This window comes from Equus asinus, chromosome 4 (genome assembly GCF_041296235.1).
Source record: "Equus asinus isolate D_3611 breed Donkey chromosome 4, EquAss-T2T_v2, whole genome shotgun sequence".
In the NCBI taxonomy this organism is placed as follows: Eukaryota; Metazoa; Chordata; class Mammalia; order Perissodactyla; family Equidae; genus Equus; species Equus asinus.
In genome coordinates, this window is record NC_091793.1 from 17,004,477 (window position 1) to 17,017,822 (window position 13,346).

Sequence of the window (13,346 nt, forward strand, 5' to 3'; positions counted from 1 at the left end):
GGATGCATCCTCCCCTCTGTGAAGCACCAAGCACGTAGTAGGTGTTCAAGAAATGGTCATGTGAATCACTGTTATTGCTAAGCTGCTTCCTCCCCTGCCACATGCTGAGCTGGGTGTGGGGGTCACGGAAATGGATCCGACATTTACTCTGCCCTCCAGCTCAGTCTAGACATTGTTATAGACCATTACAACCGAGAGCAAGGGGGGCTGTGATGGAGGGAAGAACAATTATGACAGTTGACACGCATTGTTCTGTTTGACCCTCATGACCAGAGAGTGGGTAGGTTCCATTCACAGCCCCTTTTTACAAATGAGGAAACTGAGGCTGCAAGAGATGAAGCGGCTCACCCAAGGTCTCTTAGCTAATAGGTAAGTCAGACCCGTCTGATTCCAGAGAGGCTGCGCTTTCCCTACAAGACCAGCAGCCTCTCCCAACAGGGTCTCATCGGGGCCAGAAGAGGGGATGAATGCTCTCTGGGGAGATGAGACTCGTCACGGAGGGAGCTGGGTCCTGCCTGAGCAAATAGACTGGGGTCATTCATTTGCTCACTTACAGCCCCGAAACATGTTTGCCCATCTGTGTTGAATCAGTTTGGTCCTTCCACCTTCTGTGTCGTGCGCTGTTGCTGAAGTTTCTCGGCAGCTGACGTTCACGGTCCCTGGGGCCTCGATTAGCCAGGCCAGCGGAAGGAGGCCTGGACTCAGCATCAAGAGACAGCCACTGACCAGCCACCCCCACGAGGGGGCAGCTGTTGCCAACGGAGTGGGGCTCAGGTTACCTGGGGGTCCTGCTTTTCCAGTGGGGAAATGGACCCAGACTAAGGGGGTACCCAAACCCATAGAGTTAGTAAGGGGCGTTCTCCAAAGCAACCATTGCACCTCAGCATATTCTGATTTTAAAATAAATACAGGTTACAATTCTGGTAGGAATGCAAAATGGTGCAGCCACTGTGGAAAAGTTGGTGGTTCCTCCAAAAGTTGAACACAGAAAAACCATATGACCCAGCAATTCCACTCCCAGGCCTCCATACCCAGGACAATGGGAAACAGGTGTTGAAACAAATACATGAACATGCACGTTCATAGCAGCACTATTCTAAAAAAGTCAGCAAGTGACACAATGGCCAAAAGGTGGAAACAACCCAAATGTCCGTCAATGGATGAGTGATAAATCCATACAATGGAATATTATTCAGCTGCCAAAAGGAATGAAGTACTGATAAATGCTACAATGTGGATGAACCTCAAAAACATGCAAAGTGGAAGAAGCTAGGCATGAAAGGTCACATATTGTATGATTCCATTGACATGACATGTCAAGAATAGATGAATCCATAGACACAGAAAGCAGACTGGTGCTGGTCAGGCACTTGGAGGTAACTGCTTAATGTGTGTAAGGCTTCCTTGGAGGGTGATGGAAACGCTCTGGAGCCAGATAGAGGTGATGGTTGCACAGTATTGAAAATGTACCAAATGCCACTGAATTGTTCACTGTAAAATGGTTAATTTTATGTTATGTGAATCTGACCTCAATTTAAAAAATAAAATAAATACAGGCATGTTATAAAACAGAATGGAGGGGCTGGCCTGGTAGTGCAGCAGTTGAGTTCTGCTTTAGCAGCCTGGGGTTTGCCAGTTCGGATCCTGGGCACAGACCTAGGCACAGATTATCAAGCCATGCTGTGACAGTCATCCCACATACAAAATAGAGGAAGATGGGCACAGATGTTAGCTCAGGGCCAGTCTTCCTCAGCAAAAAGAGGAGCATTGGCGGTGGATGTTAGCTCAGGGCTAATCTCCCTGGAGGGGGGGTGGGGAGAATGGAAAATTTGCATGCGTTTTTAACAAGGGCAGCCGTCAAGGAAGCTTTGCCCTCCCCTCTGCTGCTGTTGAGGATTCTGTCAAGTGCAGGAAGGATGGCCCTAAAGGAGGCGGGGTTTGGAGAGGTTGCACAGGGGTGGAGGGAGCGGGAATTCCAGAGACTGCCCAGGCCAGCCTTTTGGGGCCTAGAAGACAGCCTCAAGGGATCCAGGAGGTGGTCCAGGGCACACCCAGGCTGGGTACCCTCCCAGGGGCAGCACCCGCCACTCCCTCCCCCTGTTCCCCCGGCCAGGGACTTGGCTCCCCTGGCTCCAGCCACTCGGACTTCTGTGGACTGCTTGGGCTTTTCCTGACCCCTCCCTGCCTTCAGGCTTCTTCCTCTCCTCCGGGCTTCTGCCTTCCGCCTTCTCACTTATGGATCCCTCTGGGGGGTCTGTGCCTGTCTCAGCATCTGTGCCGCTGGAGGATGATCCTGTGCCCTTAGAGCACCCATAGCCTGCTGGGGCTGCCTCCCTCGCCACTGTCGGGTAGCGTTCCTGTTTTAACCAACCCTGCTCTGCCAATCTCTGCTGTTTCAGTGATGGGAAGTGGAACTGCGACTTGTTTTGCTTGTCCCCAAGGGGAAGTGGTCTTGCTACCTAACTCAGAAGGCAGTACGGAGACATTTGAACAGAGACGGGCACTGGGAGAGCCTGTTCGCCCCCCCCAGCAGACTTGGTGCCCCTCCTCCGTGTTGAGAAGCCTTTTCAGCCCGCCCACCATGAAGTCCTCAGGGGAAGCTGTGAAGGAACCCAGGCGTGCATGCCCTTGAAAGGAATTGCGTATTTCAGCCTGTTTTGCAGACAAGGGAGCTGAGCCCCAGAGAGAAAGAGACGACTGTCAGGGGTGACAGGACGAGTTGACAGTCACAGCCAGCAAACCCCAAACGCCATCTAATAACAGCACATACAGCCGTCTCCAGGAGGGGAGGTGCTGACGGCCCCATTCTGCAGAGGAGGAGACCGAGCCTCAAGGGCAGCGCCCAGGTGTTCCGGCAGCCCTGATTTTCTTAGTTCTCAGCGCCTTCGCCTTGACAGAAAATTAGTCCCCTGCACCCACCCCCTAGAGAAACTCTCACAATGACACGGATTCATTCATTCATTTATTCATTCATCTCACTCATTCATTCTGCAAGTGTTGAACGAACTCAAAATCTTGGGAAGACTTTATTAAGTGTTTTCCTGCAGTGGGACCAGCATGCCCCATTTCCGCCTGGGTGGGGGCAGGCTGTGGACACCAGCTGCCCGCAGACCCCTGGGCAAGGCCCTCGGGGAGAATGCTGCACCCCGGGGCGGTGCCCGGCTCAGTCCTGGAGCTTGCTGGCATACACCTCGGCCCTGTCCAGGCACGGTCCCCGGTTCACAGACGTGTACGAAGCCTCCGAACTCCCCAGGGACCTGGGGACGGCCTCCTGAGAGATCTGGGAGTCGTGCGTGGTTTCCCCATCAGAAGTGCCCATGTCCCTGACCGAGGGGATAAAGAGAGCCGGTGTTAGGGGCACAGGGCATGCCCAAACCCCTTGAGCTGGTCAGGGACCTCTTTACTTAGACACTGCTTTCACAGATGTCATCTTAGGCATTCATCCCATAGACTAGTCTTTCCAGAGCACTTACTGTGTGCCAGGCACTAGGATAAGGAAAGGGTCACCATTTGGAACTATGTGAACAAACCACTTATTAAAGGTCTTACCATGAGCTGGATACTTAGAGGCCATTGTCCCATGTCCCCACAGAGCTAAGGAGATGGACCACAGCTAACAATGACCAGACAGAATGGACAAGTCCAAGTGGGAGCCACAGGAGGGCTTCCTGGAGGAGGAAGCAGTTAATCCTCCTGCCTGAAGAAGGAGAGTCAGGGCAGAGAAAGGCATTCCAGGTATTTGATAGAAAGGGCGGGAGTGTCTGGGACAACAGTGGGAAGTTTGGCGCAGCTAGAGCAGGATTAGGGATGCTGGGAGGGATAACGGAAGAGCCAGGCTGACGTCAGCTGAGAGGCCCTGGGTGCCGGATTAGGGAGCCACCTGAAGGGAGGGAGGGACATAACCCGGTCCTGACTGCTCCCAGCTCTGGCCAGACAGACCAGTCTCTTGGCTGCTAATCTCATTTATCACTTGTGTTTTTATTATCTTAAGTGTCAGATGGCAACCTGAGTTCCAGGGTCACTGCCCCCACTCCATCCCCCACCCACCCCACGTATCTCTTCCTGCCTGGCTAATTTCTCCATATCCACTTAATTTCATCTACTCTAAAAGCTTTTCCATCTGCCCTCCCCCACCCTGCACTGGGACAGCACCCTGTCTATCCTCACAGGCCCCTGGGGCTCCCTCCCCGCCACAGAGAAGCACACTGCATGTAGCTTTTCAATTCACCCCTGTCCTGATGAGGGTTTGTTCCTGCTGTTCCTTCCTCCAGGAAGCCCACCGTGATGCTCCATGCAGGATCTGTCCTGCACTCCTCTGGAGTCCCACAACACCTGCAGGTGCCTTGATTCACCCCCTGCTCCATCTGCTCAGGGTTAGGGACCAGGCAGCCCCGTTAGCTGCTCAACACACCCCACGGGAGCCCTCGAGTCCTAGTCCAAATTGACACACTTCAGAGCTGTTAGTGGAGTCAGGAGACCAGGGCTCGGGCCCCAGCTCTGTTTTAACTGGCTGGGTGACCCTGGGCCACCCTTCCCCCCTCAGGCCTCAGTTTCCCCATCTGCACTGCAAGTGGGTGAATGATAATGACAACAAAAGCTAACACTCGTTGAGTATCCGGATACCACCCTGAGGACTCTATAGAGATCCTCTCACTTAACCTTCCCAACTCCACGGGTGGATGGATAGTGCTCATTAGCATCTCCATTCTCCAGAGGAGGAAGCTGAGGCGTAGCAGGATAAGACACCTGCCCACGGTTGCACAGCTGTATGTGTCAGCTCTGGGATCTGCCCACAAAACCCGGTGCTGAGCCCCTCGCCACCCAGGGTGGAAGGCAGCTCCCCGCCTCCTGGGCTCTCTCCTGCCTCGGAAGCCCCTCCCGGTGGAGCGCGTCCAGTGTGTCCCCGAGTCCTGCCCTCCAGCTGGCAGGTACTCACACGAGGCTGAGGACGATGGCGCCAGCAAAGGCCACGAGCAGGAAGAAGGGCAGGGAGCCCAGGATGGACGTGATGACGATCATGCCCCCACTCCGCCGGCCCGGCCACGTGTCGATCGCTGAGTACGGGGTGACTAACGAGACGCAGGCCCAGTTACTCCCCAGACACTGCACCCCTCAGCCTTGTCCCAGGATGCACAGGGGTCCCCTTTGCCCTGGCGGCTGCCAATCTCAGGGAGGAAGCTGGGCCCAGGTCAGCGACGTCTCCCCCCAGGTGTAAAGGGCAATGACCCTGCTTGCCCCCACATCCCGCTTCTCAACTTTCTCTGTTGTGTGTCTGGTCGCTTCTTTTAAGTGACTTTTTGCATAATTTTATATTAAAAACTGACTCAAGTCATCAGGTGAGGTGGATGGGATACAGACTATAAACAATTAAAACACAGGTGAAGCCAAGGACACTGGTGTAACGGAGCCAGGTGGACTGTGCTCTCCCTCCGCTCTGGTCAGTGTCATGGTTTTGAAACTAAGTGAACAAACATTTATAGGTCCAATGGTGAGCTGGCTGCTTTCTGACCATTGTCCATGTAGATCCCATGAGACCCCCATCCTGCACATGGCCCCCTGCTGCTTAGAGGGAGTGAGTTCCATCAAGGGACTTCAGACTCAAGCCTAGAGGTCTCTGGTCCTGAAGGGCACACTCTCCCCGCTGACCTTCCGGCCCTGCCACAAGAGAGCCGGGCCCAGTGCTTTTGTCTGGGTTACCCAAAGGAAGCCCGCTGGGGAGGCAGCAAGGATTCCTCTTCCCGCTTCTCAGACGGAGGCTGAGGTCCTGAAGGGCTCACACAGCAGCGAGGCTCAGAGGCTGGACTTGAACTCAAGACTCTCAGTCCGGAGGCAGTGCTGCCTCAGTGGGACTGCGATGCATGGGCATGTCCCAGGAGGGCGGGCAGGAAGCGAGGGTGGGAAGGAGCCACCCCAGCCACACACATGCCTGTCTACACCCCTCACTAGCTTGTGACCTGAGGCAACCTTTCAGAGACACTAATTGACCCATAAGATTACCATGGGGTGGCAGGAGGCTCTACAGGAGAAATATTTTGCTCCATGCTGGGCCCATCTTGGGTGCCAGTGTCTTATCTTAGGGGGCCAAGGGGTGGTGGGAGGGGAGTTCTAAATTTAGGTCACATGCCATCAAAATTACCCTCAGAAATCTCTTCCATTGCCCCTACGGTTCAGCAGACACGGTTCTGTGTATTTAAACCTCGGATCTGTGTTGAGAACTCGGATAGAGTTTTGAGGAAGGGCCAGGGCAGGACCACAGGCAACCGCCTGGGCCTCTGAACCTCCCGCCTTTAGGAGAATCCTCCAGGCTCCAAAGGAGACTGGGGCAGTGGGGCAGAGAGGGGCACCGCCCTCCCGGGTCCACACCCCTGCGGCTAAGGCTGAGCCTCTGAAACCATCTTACATGGTGACGAGCTTTGTTGTTGTGAGGACTCAACAAAGGGGCTGGTTAGGGTCTAATGCAGGATAACAGGGTGGGCTGGCTTTGACTGCAGTTGCCACCCCTGCCCCATCCCACCCCCACCCCGGGCCAAACACCCAGCGTATCCTCCACCTTCCTCTGTCACAGCGGGCCCTCAAGGAAGGGAGGGAGGGAGGATGAAGGTGGGGGCTAAACTCTTTTAAGATGTGTTTCATTCCTCAACCCAACAGTGTGAGTTGGCTTTCTCAGGTTCCCTTGAGGAGCACCCCCAGCCCACCCCTCCACTTACGTCGGTTGGTGCGGATGGGGTCCGACCACAGGGTCTGGTCCTGTACCAAGCCTGTGGACATATTGACGAGGACATACTTGAACCTGGAAGGAGATGAGTGAGGATGACTTCTATCCATCCTGAGAGCCAGGGCCACAGGCAGTGGGAGGGACTAGGATGGCTGGGGTCGAGGACAGGCGGGGTTTGAGGAGGTGGAAAAGTCGGTGGCCACAGGATGGGCTCTGGGCAACAGGAGCGTGCTGGACTTTGCATCGGCACCTTTGCCACATATTACTGCCCCAACCCTTTCCCCAGCTCAGAGGCCACCTCCTCCAGGAAGCCTTTGGTCAGTGGCCCTCCTCCAGGCTCTCCCTCTGGGGGCCGCCTGTTTCTCTATTAGATACATGAGGTGTGTAGCATATCTGCGGAGCATTGAACCATTTGTGCACCTTGCATTTTGGCTTTCCACTATTCCCCGCCTGACCCTTGGTATCACAAAAAGGACTTAAAAAAATAATAATAGCCATTCCCAATCCGCTGCCCTGGGATAAGGGATACATTTTATACAGAGAAAACCCCACTCAAGTGTCACGAGTCGTAAAGGAAGATGAGGCAATACGGTATAAAACACCTGCGGCCTGCTGTCGGTCAGTTTAAACGATGGAAGTTCTAAGAAGTTGGTGATTTCTTTAAGTGATGGAGAACTAAGAAATCGACAGCCTCTAGTTTAACACTTAAACGAAATGAAGACCCTTAAAATCTCTGTAGCATCCAGTGTTTTGCTTAATCCTCTCCTTCTTTAGGTTTGAAGATGAGAATTCCAGAGGCTACAATACGTGAGCCCTGTGTCCCCTGGGCAGGGTGGGCTTTGCGATCAAGCAGAAGGGAGAGGTTGTCCCACACTAAGAACAAGGTCAGAGGTAAGGGTTGAGGGTGGACAAGAGGAGACCAAGGACTCATGTCCTGCCTGGTGGCTGAGACCAAAGGAGGAGCAGGTCCACCGGGAGGATGGCAGGGGAGTGATGGCCTGGGCCCCAAATGCAGCCTAAAAGGTACAGAGACCCCAACCTAGGCGTCTCCATGGTAACAGGAGTGGGTGTAACCGAGGCTTTGGCACCAGGTAAGACCCCCTGCCCAGTGGTCAGGGCTGAACCCCAAGCTCTGCACAGAGAAGATGCTCAGAAAATACATATAGAAATGAATGAGGGACCTGCTGTGGTAGGGCGGGCCACAGAAGGGTGTGCTGGAAGGAGTGGGGAAAAAGCGGAGGGTCAGGTGGGGGATGGAAAAGCCTTTGATGGGGCTCTAGCTCATGCTGGGCCCCAGCTTGTCTGGAGGAGAGACCCTTCCCTGTCTGGACCAGTTTCCTGTCCTGTCAAACGAAGGGGGTTGGGTTGGGGACCACCACCCCACATCACACAGGTGATGAGACAAGTTGCGGAGCCCCGCGCAAAAGGAAAATGTGGGACTCTTGTTAAAAACAAGAATTTCAAGATGGCATAGGGCCCTGGGCAAGGTTGCACACCCAGGAAGCCCTGTGGGGGACCCGGGACAGTCCTGGCATGCAGTAGGCTCTCGAGAAATGTGGTCTTTCACACGTCGCTGGCTCTGGGTCTTCCTGAGTCGGGGCTGGGGGCTGCTCACACCCACCTGTATTCTGTGGCCGCTGACAGGGGTGGGTTGCAGAGGCCCTGGAAGTTGGGGTCGGACAGGCAGGTTGAATTGGTGCCCACCCTGATCAGGTATGCGTTCAGGATCTCCGAGGCCTGGGACACATCCCAGACAGCATCCAAGCTGGGCAGGTCGCTGCAAGGGGTCAGGTCAAAGGCCGAGGCCTTGTAGGGGCCTGTCCTCCCTCCCTTGGTTTGCTGGAATGTCAAGCTCAGCGGGGTCTTGGTGCTGTCCTGCACAGAGGCATTCCTGGAGCTGGCTGTAGAGGCAGTGTGGGGAGTGAGGTTCCTGGCCACCCCAGCTCAGTCACTCACTAGGTCACTCATCAAACACCCTGAGCATCCTCTCTGTGCCAGGGCTGTGCTGAGCCCTGTGGTCACAGGCACGGAGCAGGTTCAGTCCCTGCCCTCAAGGGAGACAAACCTTGAGGACTCTTCCTTACTAGCTGAGTGATCTTGGACAACTCACTTTACCTCTCTGGACCCTAGTCTGTGAAGTGGGCAAAAAATACCCCACAGTGCCTACAGATTGGGCACAGGTAGGCAGTCAATAGATGTTTGCCGGAAGAATAAAACAATGACCCTAAGTGGCTGTTGTAAATGACTGGTTGTTAGACACGTAAGCAGTTGCCATTGGCTTCCTTCTCTTGGAAGCCCAGGACCGCTGCCAGTGAACAGGTGAGGGCTGGGCCTGAGCCAGCAGGCTTCCCTGGAAAACACTGATCTTGAACCATCTCCGGAAGCCTCAGGAAGGACTTGGGCTTGAGGACCAGAGAGTCTGGAGTCACTCTCCAGCTCTGGGAGCTCCAGTGAGTTATTCTGTCTCTCTCAGCCTTGATTCTTTGCTCCGTGATGAGCATTATAAGTTACTGGCGGGCTTGCTGTAAGTTTTAGCTCTAAGGTGTGCCAAGCACCTGGCATGATGTAGGTACTCAGTGATTGGTGCTGCTATTATTTTCCCCATGAGACTGCTGTCCCTCCAGGGCAAGGACATGTCTGTGACCACAGCACCTGGCCCAGGGCTGGAACAGAGCAGACACCAGTGCATGCTGGTAAGGTGCATGGGGGTAGTTTAATTACAAGGATGGAGCATCCCTCTACCTGCCTCCTGCCCTCCTCCCTTCGGACAGGTCAAAGTCCCTTTCAGCAGAGCCCAAGGGAAGCAGGCCCCTTACCCGAGTCAACCAGAACATAGAGGTAGACCTCATAGGTGCCATGGAGGGCTGCTGAGCTGTCAAACAGACACAGAGGCTTTTCCAAGGCCACGGTGGTGAGGGTGGGGTTGTTGGTGGCAAAGGTCACGCTGGCCAGTTGGGGCTGGAGATCCACACCTGGTGGAGGCAATGAGGATAGGAGCTGACCCCTGGCAGGACTGTCCACACCCAGGAGCACCCTCTGCCCTCCCCTCCGACACGCACACATGTCTGCATGCAGTTACTGAGCACCTACTATGTGCTAAGCACTGGGTTTCACCCTCCCCGCAGGTATCTCAGGAACCTGTCTCAGACATGGGCAGGACCCCTGCCCCCACCCAGGCATCCTGGCCAAAAACTGGGCAGTCCAGCTGAACTGCTGCCCTCTCTCTGCCCCTGCAGACATTCAGTCGCCCAGAATCCCATTGTCGGTCCCAAGCATCTCTCCACCCCCTCAGCCCGGTCTTGGAGTCCCACCCTCTTCCCCTGGACCCTGGGAACAAGCCCTCCCCCATCCCCTCCTCTCTAACACACTCTCTAATCTGACTGTGTCACCGTCCTGCGAGGCCCTTCCGGGGCTCCCCACTGCCCTCTAACACAGGCCAGCCTCTCTGGAGGAGCAGTGAGACCCTGAAGTTCTGGGCTTTGCTTTGTGGGGTGTCCAGCCTCACCTCTACGCACACCCCCTCACCCCATGCTCCAGCCACACGGATGAACACGGTACGGGAGTTTCCCAGGATAGCCTACACCTCCTCCCCCCTCCCTGAACTCGCCCATGCTGCTGCTTCACCTGAAACGTCCTCCGTCTCCTGAGTCCAGGCATCACCATGAGTCAGTCCTGTCCCTTCTCTGCTCTCCCACAGTCCCCAGTATGTCTGTCTCTTGCAGCACCCATCACAGGGCTCTGCAATCCATGAGCCCTGGAATCCCCACCAAAGGAAGCTTATTAATCGATATTGGCTATTATTATTAATATCTGGGTCCCTGGCGCCTGCACATGACCTGGCACAGAGCAGTCATCCGTGCCATTTCCTGGAGTGAATAAGTGAAGTTCTCCATACCGACGTCACTCCTCATTCAGGCTTCTCTCAGGACTCCTGCGGAGGGTCAGGGTGCAGGACGCCACCCGGACAGAGCTGTCCGCCCTCCCTGGGCACGGCCCCCTCCTCTCATGCCCCGCTTACCCGAGCTGAGCCGCAGGCAGCCCAGGGCCAGCAGGGCCCAGAGCGGAGGCATCGCCGGGACGAGCCGCGGCAGCGCCAGGCGCGCGGTCCAGCAGGCGACCGTGCACCGCGACTCTCCCGCCGGAGCACCTGTCGGCCCAGGGCTCTCGGCACGCCCCGCCCCCATCGGCGCCGGCCAATCCTGGGCCTCTTCGTGGGCTATTTGCATACGCCCCGCCCCGGGCTCCCCCCAAACCCGGCCGCGAGGTCCCCCAGCTCACAAATCTGTCCCACCGGACCTTCCCTGGGCCCTTACCAAAGTGCCTACTGTGTGCCTGAGCCTGGGGCGGTGCTTTCACGGAGTCTCTCGCCTAATGAGACCTTGGGAGGCAAGCAATCCCCTCTTTGAGCCTCAGTTTCCAAACTGTAAAGTGAGGGTGCTAATTCCCACAACTATTTATGGAGACCCCACCATGTTCCAGAGCTTCACTGGACCGTTATGAAGATGAAACGGGTCAACCAGTGAAAGTGCTGTCGTGGAAACATTGGGTCTGTGAGCTGTCCAGAGACCTCTGGAGTGACCCTTTCAGTTCACAGGCGCAAGGCCAGGGCCCAGAGAGGCCAGGGACTGCCCAGGGCCGAGCAGCCTCCCTGGAAATGCAGAGGCTGATGGAACACAGGAATCCTGCCGCCCAGCCCAGGGATGCTTGAAAAGGGGTGGAACTCGGTTTTGAGGCCTCATCCTGGGGGAGCGTTTGAAAATAGTGATGGGGACTTCACCTGGCCTAGATGGCTGCCCCCAGCGTCAGGATTCTGCTCATCGAGGGTACTGTAAATAGAAGCCAGTGAGGATGGGGGAAAACTAAAACTGGAAACCAACAGGAACTAACAAACCAATCTGTGTATGACATTGATGACATAACCACGTGCGGAAGAAGAGAAGACAAAGACTGCATGTGAGGGACCAGCCTGGTGGCGCAGTGGTTAAGTTCGCACGTTCGCTTCAGCAGCCCAGGGTTTGCTGGTTTGGATCCTGGGTGCAGACCTACACACCGCTTGTCCAGCCATGCCGTGGCAGACATCCCACATATAAAGTAGAGGAAGATAGGCACAGACGGTCGCTCAGGGCCAGTCTTCCTCAACAAACAAGAGGAGGCTTGGTGGCAGATGTTAGCTCAGGGCTAATCTTGCTCAAAAAAAAAAAAGAAAAAGACTATATGTGAGAGGTTTCGCAGCGGGCTCGTCTGGGTATACTCCTTCGGTGGAGAATACTCTTAGGACAATGAGGACTGTGACAGAACGCTGGTCCTCACTAGAGAGGCAGTGGGGGAGAACAGAGCAATTCCGAAGCAACTTTGGGGGTACCCTGGGACGGGGTTCTCGTTATAGTGTAAGGGAGATTTGGAATGGAGGAAGGAGAAGAATAACTCTATGGTGTTTTTGATTAGTAGCATTATGAAAAAATAGTAACTTCCTGGCTCCATCCACCGAAAGGGCCTAGAAGCAGAGACACACAGTTGCAGCGAACTCACTTAGCATTCTTGGATTCGAAACACCGTTCCCCCGTAAAAGGCACCAGGGCCCCATTGGGAGATGGCAGCTTCGGGGTGGGGAGAGGGAAAGTCAAGAGGAGCCTAGAAAGTAAAGAAACAAGAGGAGCCTAGAAAGTAAAGAAACGCTGGAAGAACGATGTGGCTGTGTCAAAGATGCAGGCACAGAAGGTTGCCTGAAGGGGCTCCCAATAGCCAGATGGGGGAAAATTTGAGGACAAAATAAAGAATGGAAGTAACACATTTAGCCCACTGGATAAAGTACAAATTCATGAGTTCATGCTGATACTTTAAAAATTGTTTTAACAGAGAAGGAAAAATTCTTCTTTAAAGAAGAACACCAGGGGCTGGCCCCGTGGCTGAGTGGTTAAGTTCACACGCTCCGCTGCAGGCGGCCCAGTGTTTCGTTGGTTCGAATCCTGGGCGCGGACATGGCACTGCTCATCAAACCACGCTGAGGCGGCGTCCCACATGCCACAACTAGAAGAACCCACAACGAAGAATATACAACTATGTACCGGGGGCTTTGGGGAGAAAAAGGAAAAAATAAAATCTTAAAAAAAAAAAAAAAAAGAACACCAAGTAATAAACATAGAAGGAATGACAAAACAAAAAAGCATCATTTTATAACCATCCTGGTCATAACTGATTTGAGAAGGAATCATCTCAAAGGACGCTAAAACATCCACTGTGAAGGATTTTTAGGGAAGAAGGTATGCAGAAATCTGAGAACGCGAACCTAAACAATCAACCTAGCATCACAGATAATGGGACAGACTCACCTTGTGCGTCCTGGTGTCACGGCTCTGAGAAGGGCTTGGTGTCATCTATGTGGCCTTCCTGCCCAAAAAGCTTAATCTGAATGCAATCAGCAGGAAATAACCAGACATCCCAATTGAGGGACTTTTTACAAATCCACCAACGTGGATGCTTTGAAAATGTCACTATTGGGCTGGCCCAGTGGTGCAGCAGTTAAGTTTCCATGTTCTGCTTTGGCGGCTCGGGTTCGTCGGTTCGGATCCAGGATGCAGACCTATGCACCACTTGTCCAGCCATGCTGTGGCAGGTGTCCCACATATAAAGT

The 13,346-nt window shown here is 54.4% G+C and overlaps 1 protein-coding gene across 4 annotated transcripts; it reads right to left on the reverse strand.

Moving 5' to 3' along the window:
* Positions 1 to 2,931: 2,931 nt before the first annotated feature.
* On the reverse strand, positions 2,932 to 13,104 carry UPK3A (uroplakin 3A). 4 transcript variants are annotated; one of them, XM_070506735.1, is made up of 7 exons: positions 13,045 to 13,104; positions 10,340 to 10,469; positions 9,532 to 9,687; positions 8,337 to 8,616; positions 6,708 to 6,790; positions 4,937 to 5,069; positions 2,932 to 3,323 (listed from the first exon to the last, which is right to left on the reverse strand). In XM_070506735.1, the coding sequence occupies exons 1-7, from the start codon at positions 13,087 to 13,089 to the stop codon at positions 3,164 to 3,166; spliced, it is 987 nt and encodes a 328-aa protein (XP_070362836.1). In that variant the 5' UTR covers positions 13,090 to 13,104; the 3' UTR covers positions 2,932 to 3,163. The 4 variants fall into 4 exon arrangements, with proteins under 4 accessions (XP_070362836.1, XP_044633930.1, XP_014719925.2 ...); XM_014864439.3 differs by lacking the exons at positions 10,340 to 10,469; positions 13,045 to 13,104 and adding an exon at positions 10,734 to 10,890 and having other exon boundaries at positions 2,933 to 3,323; XM_070506736.1 differs by lacking the exons at positions 10,340 to 10,469; positions 13,045 to 13,104 and adding an exon at positions 10,611 to 10,845 and having other exon boundaries at positions 2,933 to 3,323.
* Between the last annotated feature and the right edge of the window lie 242 nt (positions 13,105 to 13,346).